At 47.1% G+C, this 15,136-nt stretch overlaps 1 protein-coding gene across 1 annotated transcript in view; it reads right to left on the reverse strand.

The window, feature by feature from the left end:
• Positions 1-14,818, reverse strand: part of PTK7 (protein tyrosine kinase 7 (inactive)) — an 87,418-nt gene extending 72,600 nt beyond the window's left edge. Inside the window, exon 1 of the mRNA XM_065589865.1 lies at positions 14,657-14,818. Within this exon, the coding sequence (XP_065445937.1) occupies positions 14,657-14,696 (40 nt within the window). The 5' untranslated portion in view covers positions 14,697-14,818. The remainder of the gene's footprint in view (positions 1-14,656) is intronic.
• Between the last annotated feature and the right edge of the window lie 318 nt (positions 14,819-15,136).

Consider the following 15,136-nt stretch of genomic DNA (forward strand, 5'->3'; position numbering starts at 1 on the left):
TGCAGTGTAGACATACACTAAGGGACTTGCCCACACACACTGTGTGGAGCAGGGACTTGAACCTGATCTTCTGAGTGCCAAGCTAATGCCATAACCACTGGGCCACCGTTCCCCTGGAGCACAGAGAATGATACCACGCATTTCAGCAGACTGTGCCCATTCCACTTCTGGGTCCTTGAGTGACTCAAGATTCCTGCTGCAAGGCAGGGCTCCCCTGGGCCTCCTCCACACAGATGGAGATTAGTTTGGAACTGGCATTAGCAGCTAGCTGAGCTCTGTGATAGAGCATGAGGGGTGGGGGGAGTCTGAGCCCCTCTTCCAGCAGTTCCTCTGGCCTCCTGGCATGAGAAATTCAGCAAGCCCGAGAGCAGTGCCAGGAACCCTGGGATACCTACTCATCCAGCCATGTTCTACAAGCAGCGCAGGGGCTCAAATGCAAAGCAGACCCCACGAATGAGGCACAAGGCATACAATCAAAGACATGTCAGTTTAACTCTAGCAACGCACGTCATGCCAGTGAAACTTATGTGTGGAGATGGTGCGTAATACGGAACAAAGGAGGGAGTAGCCAATAGGCTTTTGTACAGAAACCTGGAGGTCAGAGTAGTGGCCACCAAAGCCTCCATCTCTGGGGTTGAGATCCACACACAGGCTAGGACAAAACACAGTTACCCTCCAAGTTAACCAGAAGCACCACCAATGGATCTAGCCCCTAGAACGGAGCAGCAAGCCGGGGAGAAGGAATGATGGTTTCTGATTCAGACCCTGCGGGGGACATGTTTTAGGGCCTTTATTCAGACTTCTCCATGAAAAGCCCACTGGGCACTCTGCTCTGACACACTGGTGACCTGTGAGGTCCAAGGATGCACAACATGGTACTTTGTAGAGCCAGCGGACCGAGATCCGGATACTATATACCGCCTGCACTCCGAGACCCAGTCTTCCCCTTCTACCTGCCTGCTTTGATAAGTGAAGGAGAAGTTCTATTCACCTGAAGAAATACCCCAGAGATCTAGATGTTACATATTCTCTGCTTTATCCCAGCAAGGATCAGGCTGGGCTGAGCTGACAGACACATGCAAAACGTGCCAGAAGGCTTCACACCCAAGCTGCACAAGATCTAGGAGGAAGACATGACTCCACATCGGGGTGTATTCCTAGAAAGCTGCAACAGGCAGTGTCCTGAATTGGCTCTTAGTTGTTGACAACTAGGCCAATCTGATGGACAGGTTTACATATTTTTTAGTCTGTGTTTGAAAAAATTGACTGAAAATGCAAAACAATTTAAGGCTAGAAAGAGGTTGAGTGAGATGCAACAGTATGGAAGTTGTTCATTTGCTGTAAAATCCCTGAAAAAATTAACGTAATTCCCAACTTCAGGCATGCTTCCCCCCATTGTACCTTCAATGCACGTCCCAGCATGTTACTTCAATTCAGGGGGGTTGTGTTTAACCCGAAAAATAAAAGAGCCCTTATTTACAGTAGGAAGAAGTTCACATGCCTGCCCCAACATCCATTCTTCAGATAGGTTTCTATGAATAACCGGGTTCTGATTCTTCCTCACCATGGCGAAGCTAGGTATTCAGCTTTGACGAGGGATTTAATGCTGCTCGGTTTAATTCCTTGTTTGTATAATCCACAGCTCAGCTCTTGGATGGTGGTCAGTTCAGTGCTGCTGCAAAGCCAGAAGAGGGGTCTCATCAGTTCAGAGCAGCCCACAGGAGTATGGGGTTGGTTTATTTTTTGATTTCACAGCAGCCAAGTTGTGAACAAAATAGCTATTCAGAGCCCAGAAGGATTTTTGCTCAGCTTAACCATTTAAATGGTTGGTACAACCTCTGTACCATTCACAGAGATGGGTCCTCAATCTAGCAGAGAAAGGTAAAATCCAATGGCTGGAAGTTGAAACTAGACAAACGGACTGTAAATAAGGTGTACATTTTTAACAGTGAGAGTCATTAACCATTGGAACAATTTACCAAGGGTCATGGTGGAGTCTCCATCCCTGGTGGCTTTAAAATCAATATTGGACGTTTTTCTAAAAGATCTGCTCAAGGAATTAATTCAGGGCCGTTCTCTGGCCTGTTTTATACAGAAGGTCAGACTACAGGATTTCAATGACCCGGGAATCTATGAACAAGAAAAGTCCTGTAAAACAGAGAGTAGGTTAGAACAAGGAAAGGCCTGGTTTCAGCTAAGCAGTATCAAGACATTACATTTAGGAGAAAACTCTCCTTAACAAACCATGATCCTCATAAGTGGGATGAATCACCTAGAGGGCACCATCACCACCAAACAGACAATCCATCACATGGGTAAGAACTAGCAATTTCAGCTGCATATTTCAATATTGGTCAGCTCAGATGCAAAGGATGTGCCCCCATGACAGCAGGGCCTCAAGTCATGGGCTGGTACTGGGCCAATTTCAAGGATGGAGAGCAAGGCCTGGGTAAGAGCAGGACTTGCACACTGATGCAAACTGGAAAACGTACAGAAGAAATTGACTTGGCCCATAATTCCTTTGCTAGTAATTCATATCTGGAATGCCAGAGTCGGCCATCGTAGGAAAGACTACAAGATCTAACCAAAGAAGATGGACTGGCGGATCAGATACAAGTTGCTTCAGTAACTGAAAGAGGGCAGGTGAGAAGAGGAAGGTGAAATGATCTGTGTAAACTGGATCGATCCAACACTTCCTCCAAAACGACCGAGCACGCGCAATTGCTGTCAGGTGACAGCTCTTCAGTCAGGAAAGGAACAATGGAGAAACCCTCCCTCGGGGACCTAGGAGACTGAACATCACCAAATAAATTCTATATTTAAGGTCAGCCTTCCTATTAAAGCGGTCTGACAAAGTTAAAGTTTGGATCTACGTTTACAATGGCTTCAAGTGTGCATATGGGACAACCTCACAAATACTGCAGTTAGTGAGCCGGCAGTACACAGATGAATACAAAGAATACATTTAGAACAGAACTTTAGCAGAGCAACACAGAAACATCAATAATTGTCTCTTTTGGCCTAAAATGAGGAAAAAAAATCCCAGCCACAAAATGCAGCGTGGCTGTGCTTACAGCAGAACCAAATTTATGAGCAAGTTGATGAAATACTGAGGCCTGTTTACAAGAGATTTTGCAAGTTTTTCAGGGAACAGACACCACAGCTTTTGTACAGGAAAATCATGCCTCACTAATCTACTACAATTGTTTGTGGATGATCAACAAATATGTGGACAAGGATATCTCATCAATATAGTGTACTTGGACTTTCAAAAAGCCTTTGACAAAGTCCCTCACCAAATGCTCTTCAGCAAAGTAAGCTGTCATGGGATAAAGGGCAGGTCCTCTCATGGATCAATAACTGGTTAAAAGAAACGAAACAAAGGGAAGGAAAAAATTATTAGTTTTCAGACTGGAGAAAGGTAAATAGCAAGGTCCCCAAGGGATCTGTATGGGGACTGGTGCTGTTCAACATATACCTAAATAATCTGGAAAAAGGGGTAACCAGTGGAGGTGGCAAAATTTGCAGACGATACAAAATTACTCAAGATAGTTAAATCCAAAGCAGACTGAAGAGTTACAAAGGGATCTCACACCACTAAACGATGGAACAACAAAATGGCAAATGAAATTCAATGTTGATAAATGCAAAATAATGCACATTGGAAAACATAATCCCAATGATACATACAAAACGATGGGGTCTAAATTAGCTGTTACCACTCAAGAAAGATCTTGAAGTTATCATGGATAGTTCTCTGAAAACACCTGCTAAATATGTAGTGGCAGTCAAAAAAGCTAACAATGTTAGAAACCATTAGAAAAGGGATAGATAAGACAGAAAATATCATAATGCTACTATAAAAATCCATGGTACGCCCACACCTTGAATATTGCCTGCTGTTCTGGTTACCCAGTCTCAGAAAAGATATTAGAACGGCAAAAGGTACAACGGCAACAAAAATGATTAGGGGTATTGAGCAGCTTCTATATGAAGAGAGATTAAAAAGACTGGAATTGTACAGCTTGGAAGAGAGACGACTAAGGGGGGATATGACAGAGGTGTATAAAATCATGAATAATTTGGAGAAAGTGACCAGGAAAGTGTTATTTACTCCTTCACATAACACATGAACCAGGGGTCACCCAATGAAATTAATAGGCAGCAAGTTTAAAATCAAACAAAAGGAAGCATTCCTGCACACAATGCAGTGTCAACCCGTGGAACTCCTTGCCAGGAAAGCTCCAACTCATGTTGGAAAGCCAAAAGTATAACTGGGTTCAAAAAACAATTCGATAAGTTCATGGAGGACAGCCACTGATGGACCTTATTAGCCAAGATTGTCAGGGATGCAACCTCATGCTCTGGGTGTCCCTAAGCCCGACTGCCAGAAGCAGGGACTGGACGACAGGGGATGGATCACACAATAATTCTGTTCATTCCCTGTGAAGTATCTGGCACTGGCCACTGTCAGAAGACAGGATACTGGGCTAGCTGGACCATTGGTCTGACCCAGCACGGCCGTTCTTATGTTCTTCAACATATACCGAGGAGAATGAAGAGCTACCAGTCAGAGCTTTGTCAAGTTTTGAGCACTAAAACCAGATTCCCAGGACGCTGTGAGCCAGTCAGCAATTCCGGTGCTAATTAGTTAAACAAAAGCTGCATTTGGTGCACGCTGCCTCCAAATTGCACGTTATTTCCAGTCCAATAGCAGCGCCCAATCACAGCTCCTTACACATGAAGAATAAAGCTGGAGTGCTGAATACCATTCCATCAGACATACAATGTTACTCCCCTCCGACATGTTTAGATTTATGCAAACACCGAGCTCTGTAGCATAAACAGACTAGGACCACTGTATATTAATGTATTTCCTCTTCAAGGAACAGACGAGAAGTGCCACAGAGGCATATTTCCCAAAGGCAGTATTTAAAGGAGTTGATTCTCTTGCAACAAAAATCCAGAGCTGTTTGAGAGGGTAACAAAACACTTAGGCACACAAGTACATGCACAGGAGACTTGTGAAGCAGGCCTGAAAGGCTCGCCCAACCCAAGAACTACTGGGAGGTAGGGCAGATTCCCATTGTGTCCTGGCAGAGGGAAAGAAGGGTGCCTGGGATCATACACCTGCAGGGAGGGAAGAGCTGGGCGTAAGAAGCGTTCCGCGCTCCTATTCATTAGGTAGCTCCTTTATCCAGGACCTGCCCAGAGAGGCACTTACCAGTCAGGTGATTGGTACGGTTTAGCTCTTGATATGGCAAGGGGGGAGAGAACGGAACAGGAAAGGGAGGCTCCATTGGCCCGAAGGAGAGAGCAGCAGCAAGAGAAGAGATGTCCAGCCAAAGGGGAGAGGGGAACACGGAGGGGGCACTGCAAGCATCCTCCAGGGAAGGACACAAAACCTCTTTTTGACTCCTAACACTGGAGGTCTCACAGCACTGTGAATTGCAGAGGCTTTTTATAATGTGTTACTGAGCTTCTCGGTTTCACTGCATTTCTCTGGGCAGCCTCCCCCAGGTGTTGGCAGGGTGTTGGGGGATGGCAGACAGCTGTTAATGGAGTTGGGGGTGGAATTGCTGTTCACTGGCCAATGCTAACAGCTAGCTAGGCATCGTCCATTCCAGTAAAGAAAGCAGTCTGTCCATGCCCTCGCCACGCTCATCCCATGGAGCTTTCACTGGGAGAGAGACGAGCCATAGAGCAGACACATAAACCCAAATCAACAGGAGGCCAGGAGAACTGCAACACATAGGCCAAGCTCACTCGCCAAGTCCCTGCTGAAGTGCTCATCTGCAGTGATGGCTACAAAAAAGTCATTTTACTACTTGTAACTTGGGTCTTATTTTTAATATTTGAACCCCACATGTCTTGAGCTGAATGACTGCATGGTTGTCATGCTGGGGACCTTGTCCTTACTCCCCACACATCCTCCTTACGGTTTGCCACGCGATGCACCAGGGCTGAGTTCAGACTGGGGGCCCCATAGAAAAGGTACCCTCGTCTAAGTCTCTGAATCACCTAATGGTAAGTCTACACTGCAGAAAAAACCCTGAGGCGACAATCCCAGAGCCCAGATCAACTGACTTGGGCTCATGCTAAGGGGCTAAAAATTGCAGTGTAGATGTTCGGGCTGGGGCAGGGCTCTGAAATCCAGTGGAAGGGGGACACAGAGCCCAGGCTCCAGCCCAAGTGGGAACATCTGTACTGCAACTTTTAGCCCCATAGAGCAAACCTGAGACAGCTGACCTGGGCTCTGAGACTCGCTGTCACAAGGTGGCTTTTTGGCTTTGTTTGCCCTGTAGACATACACTTTTGGCTGTTGAAATAACACAGGGTAGAACTTAAGTTTCAGTGGGATTATGGTTTTGTTTTTTTACCCAAAATTTTTATCTGTGGTGGTTTTCCCTGAATGGCTTCACCGGAGAAGCAAATTTCAATAAGGGGGGCTTCACGGATCTGAGAGCCACATGGCGTGTCCAGGGGCTAGAGAATCTGAGCTTTTATTTCAAAGGGTCAGCGTCTATGCCTCCCGGTTGCAAGGAAAGCCTTCAAAATGGGAGCTCAGAGTGCCGCACATCAGCGTTGATGTCCCAGATCTACGGACAGGCTGAAATACTGGCTCACAGAGGGGCAACAATCTCTCCATCCCCCATCACCAGTGTCTGCACATCTCAGCCTTTAATGCATTTACCCTCCACAACCTCTGAGGGCGGTGCCATTGTCCCCATCTCTCAAACAGGGACCAAGGCACAGAGATTTGTCCAAGATCCCACAGGCAGCCAGCTGTGGACCAGGAAACCGAACTCAGGTCTCCCCATACCCTGGCCAGCACCCCATCCTTCTTCTCTAAGGCAAGAACTCCCTCCACCCCATTCATCTCACTAAAGTGAGACCTCTAAAGCACTGAGTATCCGAGCAGATGAAAACAGGAAGGGAGCGGGAGGAAAACGAACAGGGATAGAAGTTGGGAGGAGCCGTGAGGAAGAAAATCAGAAGATGCAGAGTGCAGGAAAGAGGAGACAAAGGACAAGCAAAGGGCAGACGAACAGTGATGCTGGCAAGAATTCTTCCTACTAAGCGCTGCCAAGTTAAACAATCAGGTGCTGAATAAATGATGGTAACTAAGATGCAGTCAATATGTAAGGACCACATTCTATCCTTGAGGTTTGGGCAAACTTCCCACTGACATCACAGTGGGGGGGGGGGGGAAATCTGTGACAGACTGAGGGTCGTCCACAGGCCTAAGCGTATACTACAGTCCACGGGATTACGGAGGCGCTGGTCCCAACTCCACACTTAAAGTTGTGTTACTTAGAGTTCAATTTAACAGCAACTTTCAATGAGATTTTAATTGAAAAGTTTTTTAATGGCACAAGCCAAATCACACAAAATAAACACTGAGCATTATTTGAAGCGTTCATGATGGTTTGATGAGACCTACAGTATCACTTATACATCAAGAACATGTACAGAACATTTTGCAACTTTTTAGACATAGCGGCAAAGCAAACCCGCAGAATCGGATGACAAGCAGCACAAACACCATCAAACCAGGCATTCAAATCTCACCTCTTCTGTTTAAATTCCCAAGCAATTTACTATGGCCACACCAGAAATGCCGCTGACACCACTTTAAAAAGAAGCTAGCAGTGAGCTTATGCAAGATCACTTCAGGCCCACAACCCAGGTTTCTAACATAGAACCATACAAAGGCAGGGCTGGAAGAGATCAAGACATCATCTAAACAAGACCCTGTGCGCTGAGGCAGGACCAAGTAAACCTAGACCACCCTTGACAGGTGTTTGGTCCAACCTGTTCTTAAACATCTCCAATGATGGGAATTCCACGGTGACATGACATGACAAATTCCAGTCATATCCACTGTATCAAATGCCTTTCCGAGTGACTAAACCCGTTTGGATTATCCCATCCCTAGCTACTACTACCCACAGCCCTCTCTCATCACCAGGGACAGGGTTCAGGATTCATGATCCCAATTGTTTCACTGCTGACTAATACATAGCGTGTTACACTCAAGGGTTGTGGGTGTTAAGTCGGTACCCGTGTGGTGAGCCCCTCTGTCACCAATCCACAGAGGAGAGTCTGACAGCTCTTAACTTGAGAGCCTGGCTTTTCAGCAGAAGCTGTAAAGACTCACATAAAACCTTAACAGTGACCTCAACAGCAGGGCCGGCTCCCGGCACCAGCCCAGCAAGCAGGTGCTTGGGGTGGCCAAGGGGAAGGGACGGCACGTCGGGCTCTTCGGCGGCGGGTCCCTCGGTCCCTCTTGGAGGGAAGGACCTGCTGCCAAAGAAGAAAGCGGCGCGGTGGAGCTGCTGCCGATCGCGACTTTTTTTTCCCCCCCTCCCCCCCCGCCACTTGGGGCGGCAAAAACCCTGGAGCTGGCCCTGCTCAGCAGCATTTAGGCAGAATAACTTTCCAAATGCACATGATACATGACAGTCAGACACGCTGATCTGTTTAGATCTGTTAATGCCTTGCTGGACAGGACACGTTTGATGAAGCTGGGCACATATTGCTTTTGGGTATCTTTGGGAGATGGAAATGAAAGCCTTCTGGAGCACTGGAGTGTGTTATTGACAGCGCTGTAGGTGATGTGAAGGCGGCAAGGAATGCACAAGTCTTCCCCCTTGTTATTTCCAGGCTGTTAAGGGCTTGGGCAGATGGACCTGAACCGCCCCAACCTGTACTGCCACTAAGTAGTTTTTAATTGCTAATCAAAACTAGAATCTGACGCTCTCCACACACTCAGCTAAGACTTATCAGAGCCTACTGAAGCTCCTTCCCTTCGTGATATCACATGTACTCCCTTCCCAGACTAAGCAGGGCATCAAGTCAGGGGCTGGTCCTGGGCCAATTTCAAGGACGGAGAGCTAGGCCTTGTCTATCAAGGGATGTGCTCCCATGACAGCCACCAGCACAGCTGCCCCAGTTCACTCCCCTAGTGTGCCCGGATAAAGTCACAATCTGCACCACGGTGCTCACCTTGCTTGAAATCAGAGTAAACTCTAGCTTAGCCTTCACGACGAGTTAAGGGCTTGCCATGGGAACCACTTGGTGAAATTCTACGGCCTATATTTCACACGAGGGCAGACTAGATGGTCCCCACAGTCCCTTCTGGCCTTAAAGATGGATGAAAACAAGTAAATAACATGCAAAAAAAAAAAATACCGTATAGTAATATAATGCTAAACATGCAGGTAAGTCACAAAAAAAGCCAGTAAACGCAAGAGTTAAGAGTCCTGGCAGTAACCCTAACTTGGTCCCACTACAAAGCTGCAATTTCTATCACTATGTTTCTTGTTAAATATATAAATACATTCGTATTTATGCTATGGAGCTCATACCAGAACACACACCAGATGTCTTATGGGATCAAGGTAATGCAGCTGTTGCCTTAACTGCCATATTTCTTGTCTGATTTTAACTGCATTATCTTATCACTGCATGAATACTATTTTTGCATTATAAACGTGTGCCTTGCATTTCACTAATAAATCAAACTCTCCAGCAACATGAAGACTTTGCTTTCTGAGGCCCCAGGGATGAAGTAACTTTTATTCCTGAAGCACACACACAGAGGTCTCTGCAAAGCATAAGGCTTGGGGACAGCACAAGGAGGATTGTGTTAATCAGTGATTTAGGCGCCTGCCTACCATGCATCCGTAGTAATTCTTTTCAATTCCTCCTGCTAAACTTGATAAAGCAATACAAATTTGATCCGTGAAGTGCCAGCTTCAGAGGGAGCGCTTCAGTGTGTAACTGTGGCAGACGGTTTCATGTCACCCTTTTTACTATATGTACAGTGCCCACAAGTGTGATGGGTGCTTTACAGCCCCTACCTTGCCAGACAACAAAGGGATCACCACACAAAGAATGCAATTTGCACTAACAAGCAGGCAATATACTCCAGTCTCAACCCAGTGCAAGTTCCTGCAGGGAGAATGGCTGCTTTTACAACTTAACAGCTCCTTTAGTTCAAAAGCCCCGGCTATTCCACCCACAATGCTCAAGTTGCTGCATTGTAAGGTAACTAATCAGACCAGCTGAATCTTCACTGCACTCTTGTAGCAGTTATCCCGTTGCATGCGTGGCTTCTTGCCACTCTTTCCTGTTTGAAGAAAGAGTATAGTACTTAAATATTTCAGATGCTTAATACAGCCCCACACTGCATTAGCTACTTACTGGAAGAATGTAAATAGCAGCTTATAAAGTAACATTTAAAACCAGCAACAGGAGGTGGTTACCAAACTTTTCCGATTAAGCATTTAAAAGCACTGGCGGTTGCTGGAGTCCTGACATTTCCAAGGGCTCCAGTTGCTCACATCTGGTTGCTCCCATTTGTACAGAATGGACTGTTCAGCAGATCTTAATTACCAATTAATTTTGGGGGAAAAGGCACTGTCAGATCAGAGCAGGGCCCATCTGCCCTGCCTCCAACAGTAGTCTTTACCTGATGTTTTAGTTAGAGCAGGGGTAGGCAACCTATGGCACGTGTGCCGAAGGCGGCACACAAGCTGATTTTCAGTGGCACTCACACTGCCCGGGTCCTGGCCACCAGTCCGGGGGGGGGGGGGCTCTGCATTTTAATTTAATTTTAAATGAAGCTTCTTAAACATTTTAAAAACCTTATTTACTTTACATACAACAATAGTTTAGTTCTATGTTCTAGACTTATAGAAAGAGACCTAAAAACGTTAAAATGTATTACTGGCATGCGAAACCTTAAATTAGAGTGAATAAATGAAGACTCGGCACACCACTTCTGAAAGGTTGCCAACCCCTGAGTTAGAGGAAGGTACAAGAACACTCTCCAACTGGGTAACTGTGGAATAACCTGCCCACAGAGGAAGTTTCTTCTTACCCCTATCAGTTAGAACCTAGCTTATGCTATGAAGCAGGAGGGACTATATATTAGTTACCTAATATAACTAGATATTGTCCTCCATATGAACATAATCCTCTTCTGAATCCTAAATTTGTTTCTTCAAGTTTTAAGTTTTTAAAAAAAAACTAAGAAGTTTCATACAAAAAATTTTAACACATTAAGTTTGCAGAATCAAAAGCTGGAAACGGCCAGAATTAAGGTTGCCAACATATACTGCCTTGTGCGTATGTATTATGATACAGTCTTCAATTGCATGGTCACGTGCCAAATGCCTCATTCCATACACCGGATGGATGGTGCTGATTTAATTGGCCCCATACCTTATTTGATAAGAACAGATTTTAAAAAATTATTAAAGCTAATGTTAAAAAAAGTATAGAATACATAGTTTGGGGAAAGAGTGTCTGTACACCTGGGGATAGTGCTTACATTATCCATAAATACAAAGTTAGTTTTGAAAAGTCATATGATACATAGAGTCCATTATCAGCAATAACCCACATTTAGGTGACTAGATTTAACAATACAGTTCAGATATTAGAATCTGAATACTTGGGTACATCACTCATGAAAAGTTGTAGAAAGTGGCGGTGAAAAGCAAAATATATCAATGAGTGGAGATTGTCCCTCAGTAATTGAGAATTAGGTAGGTTGTCCATTTAGAAAATACAATCCAGGAAGGAACTATTTCAGTTACTTTCCTGACTGCGCTTCTCATTACACACTATTCAAACCTGCTCTGAATACAGTTTCCTCAACGGCTTTTCTATGGTGCTCATCACTACAGCATCTGAGTGCTTCACAAACAATCTTCACAATACCCCTGTGAGAGGAAATATAATTATCCCCATTATACAGGTGGGGAACTGAGGCACAGAGAGATTAAGATCCTAAGTATCCACTAACATGGGTGCCCAATTTGACACACCTAGGCACTGATTTTTCAGAGTAGCATTGTGTAGCACTTTATTTGTTCAGAACACAGCTCCCACTGCTTTCAGTTGGAAGTGTGAGCATTCAGCACTTCTGCAGATCAGACCCCAGGTGGCTCTGAAAATGAGGAATACTCAGTGGCCATCTGTGAAAGTTTTCATTTGTGACTTGCCCGGTATCATATAGAAACTCTGTGGCAGAGGCAGAGATAGAATCCAGGGCAGCATTCAACTTGTCTTTAGCATGAGACTATTCCTACAGTTCCCCGATTCATTCACCACAGATCTTCCCAATTCTGCAACAAACGAAGCAGAGCTCCTAACAGGCAAGTTTCATGCACTACACAATGCACAACCCTAATTCATTCCCTGAGCAATCGGTCCTGTGGAAAAAAATAGTATGTGATCATGTAATTAAAGACGGAATCATAATGCATATGCACAAAGGGGCCAAGTTAAGACTCTCAGGCAACCTTAATTCTGGCATTTCCTAGCTTTTGCATGTTCACTTTACAACTTTCATATTCTTTTAACACTGGTGTTTTTATGCAGTTCATGTATTTCTTACACACTGATCCTAGTACAGGCTTTTGGAGCACCACACTGGTAACCTTTTACTACAGTGAAAGTTGGCCATTTATTCCTCTGATTTCTCATCGCTGCTTTCTAATAGGACAGAACTTTGCCTCTCACCCTGGGACTACTTAATTTTCTTAATGGACTCTTGTGATTAACTCTGCCAAAGCCTCATTGGAAAGTACAAATAAGTTATATCATCGGTATTGGAAACATATCCCTCCAAAAATGTATTCATTCTCTCTAATGCACATTTCACAGTGTGTTAAAATAAATAATTTGACAACTTAACTCACACATTAGAACGCTGTAGATATTAAAAAAACAAATGCTGTCTGAGTCATCCAAATAACATAAGCACGGAAGAGTCTGGAAATACTCTGCCAGGAACCCCACATGCTTTATAAAGTTAAGTATTTCCAGACTCATGCTTAGATATTTCCCCCCCCCACCCCCCAATAACAGCCTTCTAATTTCCTCACTTTCAAAACTATGGTTGTGGTTATAACGAAGCGTGTCACAAGCAAAAAGCTTAGCCAGTGTGGAATTAAATTTGCTGGCAGTCAACACAGCCTTGTGCTCCTCAAGCCCTTCTAGAATATTAGAGCTTCCTTCCCAAAACTTCAAGGCTGGAAAACCAAGAAATGCTGAGTTAAGGTCCCCTTACAAGGGAAAGCAAACAAAACTTGTTAGAAAATGCAGAGCTTCATGACACTTCCTACATATCACAATCACACCACCTTACCACTGCCCTCGGGGAAATGGCAACAGGACCTGGGAATATCCAGTACCTTACCCTCCCATTCTCTGTGCCCACCCCAGTCCAACACAGCACTCCTATTCACATAGCCAACAGGCACAGCACCTCTGACCCAGGGAGTACTTGCTGCTGGTTTGCAGAGATCACACTTTACACAGAAGCTGAAGGAGGATAAGAGGCTGTCACTTCTCTTATGGACATGTCAGGGTAGGGATCCAAGGGGGCAAAATTCAAAAGGGGAGAGTTACCTGACCATAATACACATTTCAAACCCTAAAAACATGCTAGCTAAACCCAACTCCCTCTACTCTCACTTCAGGCCTTGCTAGTTTAGAACGAAGTTGCAAGATCTAAAAGATTTGTATGGAAGTTGTTACAGCTTGAAATGATGGTGTGCCGTAGAGGGTATTATTGTTTACAGGACATGCAGCCATCCTGCATCAAGCAGTAACACTGGGTGAAGTGAATAAAAAGCAAGTCTTTTTCACAAGTGACCACAAGGCTTCCTTTCGTCTTTAGCCTAGTGCTATTAGGGACCATTCCATGCACAGGGGTTCTCACCGCTTTGCAGTCCCTGTGCTCAGCTGCCTGCAGGACTCCCCCCCAACCAGAGGGAAATGAGCAGCCAGGAGAACATCACTTGGAAAGCTGGTACTGAAAAGGACTGGTGGAAAGCAACCGAACACGAGCTCCCAGAGCAATGTTGTGGCCAAAAGGGTTAAGGTGATCCTTGCATGCAGGAACTACCAGGGAACAAAGACCAGCATAGGGAGGTGTTATCTCTGCACATGGGGTAGGGAACACCCTGGCTGGAATACAGTGTCCGAAAGGATGCTGAACCATGGAAAAGACCCACGAGAATGATGCACAGCCCAGAAAACGCACCCCACAACGAGAAACGTCCAGAGCGCCGGCAATTGCATTTACCACAAAGAAAGGTCAAAGGCGACTGGATCGCAGGCTAGGTGCCGACTTGATCGTTAAAAGCTCTTTAGTCTAACAAGCAAACGCCTAACCAATGGCTGGGGACTGCAACGGGGGGAGGTTACACCCCGTTCCCAGTTAGGAGGGAACAATACGGGCACACGGCCAGGGGAACAGCTCCCAAGGGCTGCGGCGGGACTCGCTGGCGAAGTCCCCTGGCCCGGGAGGTCGGGCTGGAGGGTCTTTTCTGGCGCCGCTCCCCGAGTCTCTGACTGGCCCATGGGGAGCCCCGGCCGGCTCCCAGGCAGCGCGCTCCGCAGGCGGGTCCCGGTCCCGGGCCGGGCTCAGTCTCCCCGAAGCCCGGGGGGGCTGGGGAAGAACGGGCCGCCCCTGTATGGTCCAGAGCCAGCCCAGGGGGCTCCGGTCCCCCGGAGCCCCGCGCCACCGGGCCCCGCCCCGCCGGCTCCAGCCCGGGCCGGCCCCGCGCCCCCGTGTGAGCCGCGCCCCGGCCCGGGCTGAGGGGGGCGCTGGGCCCGGCCGCCCCGCACTCACCGAGCAGCAGCAGGAGCCAGACCCCCCGCGCCGCCTCCATCGCAGCCCGCTGGGTCCCCGCCGCCGCCGCGCTCACTCCATGCCGCCGCCGCCAGCTCCGCCCGCCGGCCCCGCCCCCGCCCCCGCCCCGACACACACAGGAGGGGCTTCCGGCGGGGGGGGGGGTCCGCACCGGAAACCGCCCTGATCAGCGCCACGACCTCTGACCCCGGGGAGGCGCCGCGACCCCCTCTGGAACGCGGACCCCCTCCCCCACCGCGGGGCCGTCACCTAGCAACTGATCTCCGGCCCGCCCCCGGCCCCGCCCCTTAGCGACAGACCCCGTCCCTCCCCTAGCAACTGACCCCACCCCCAACCCTGCCCCTTGGCTACTGGCCCCCGGCCCGGCTCCTCCCCTAGCAACTGATCCCGCCCCCCAACCCCACCCCATAGCTACAGACTCCAGCCGGCCCCGCCCCTAGCATCTGACCCCCGCCCCGC

The sequence above is a fragment of the Chrysemys picta genome, chromosome 3 (assembly GCF_011386835.1).
Source record: "Chrysemys picta bellii isolate R12L10 chromosome 3, ASM1138683v2, whole genome shotgun sequence".
Taxonomy (NCBI): Eukaryota; Metazoa; Chordata; order Testudines; family Emydidae; genus Chrysemys; species Chrysemys picta.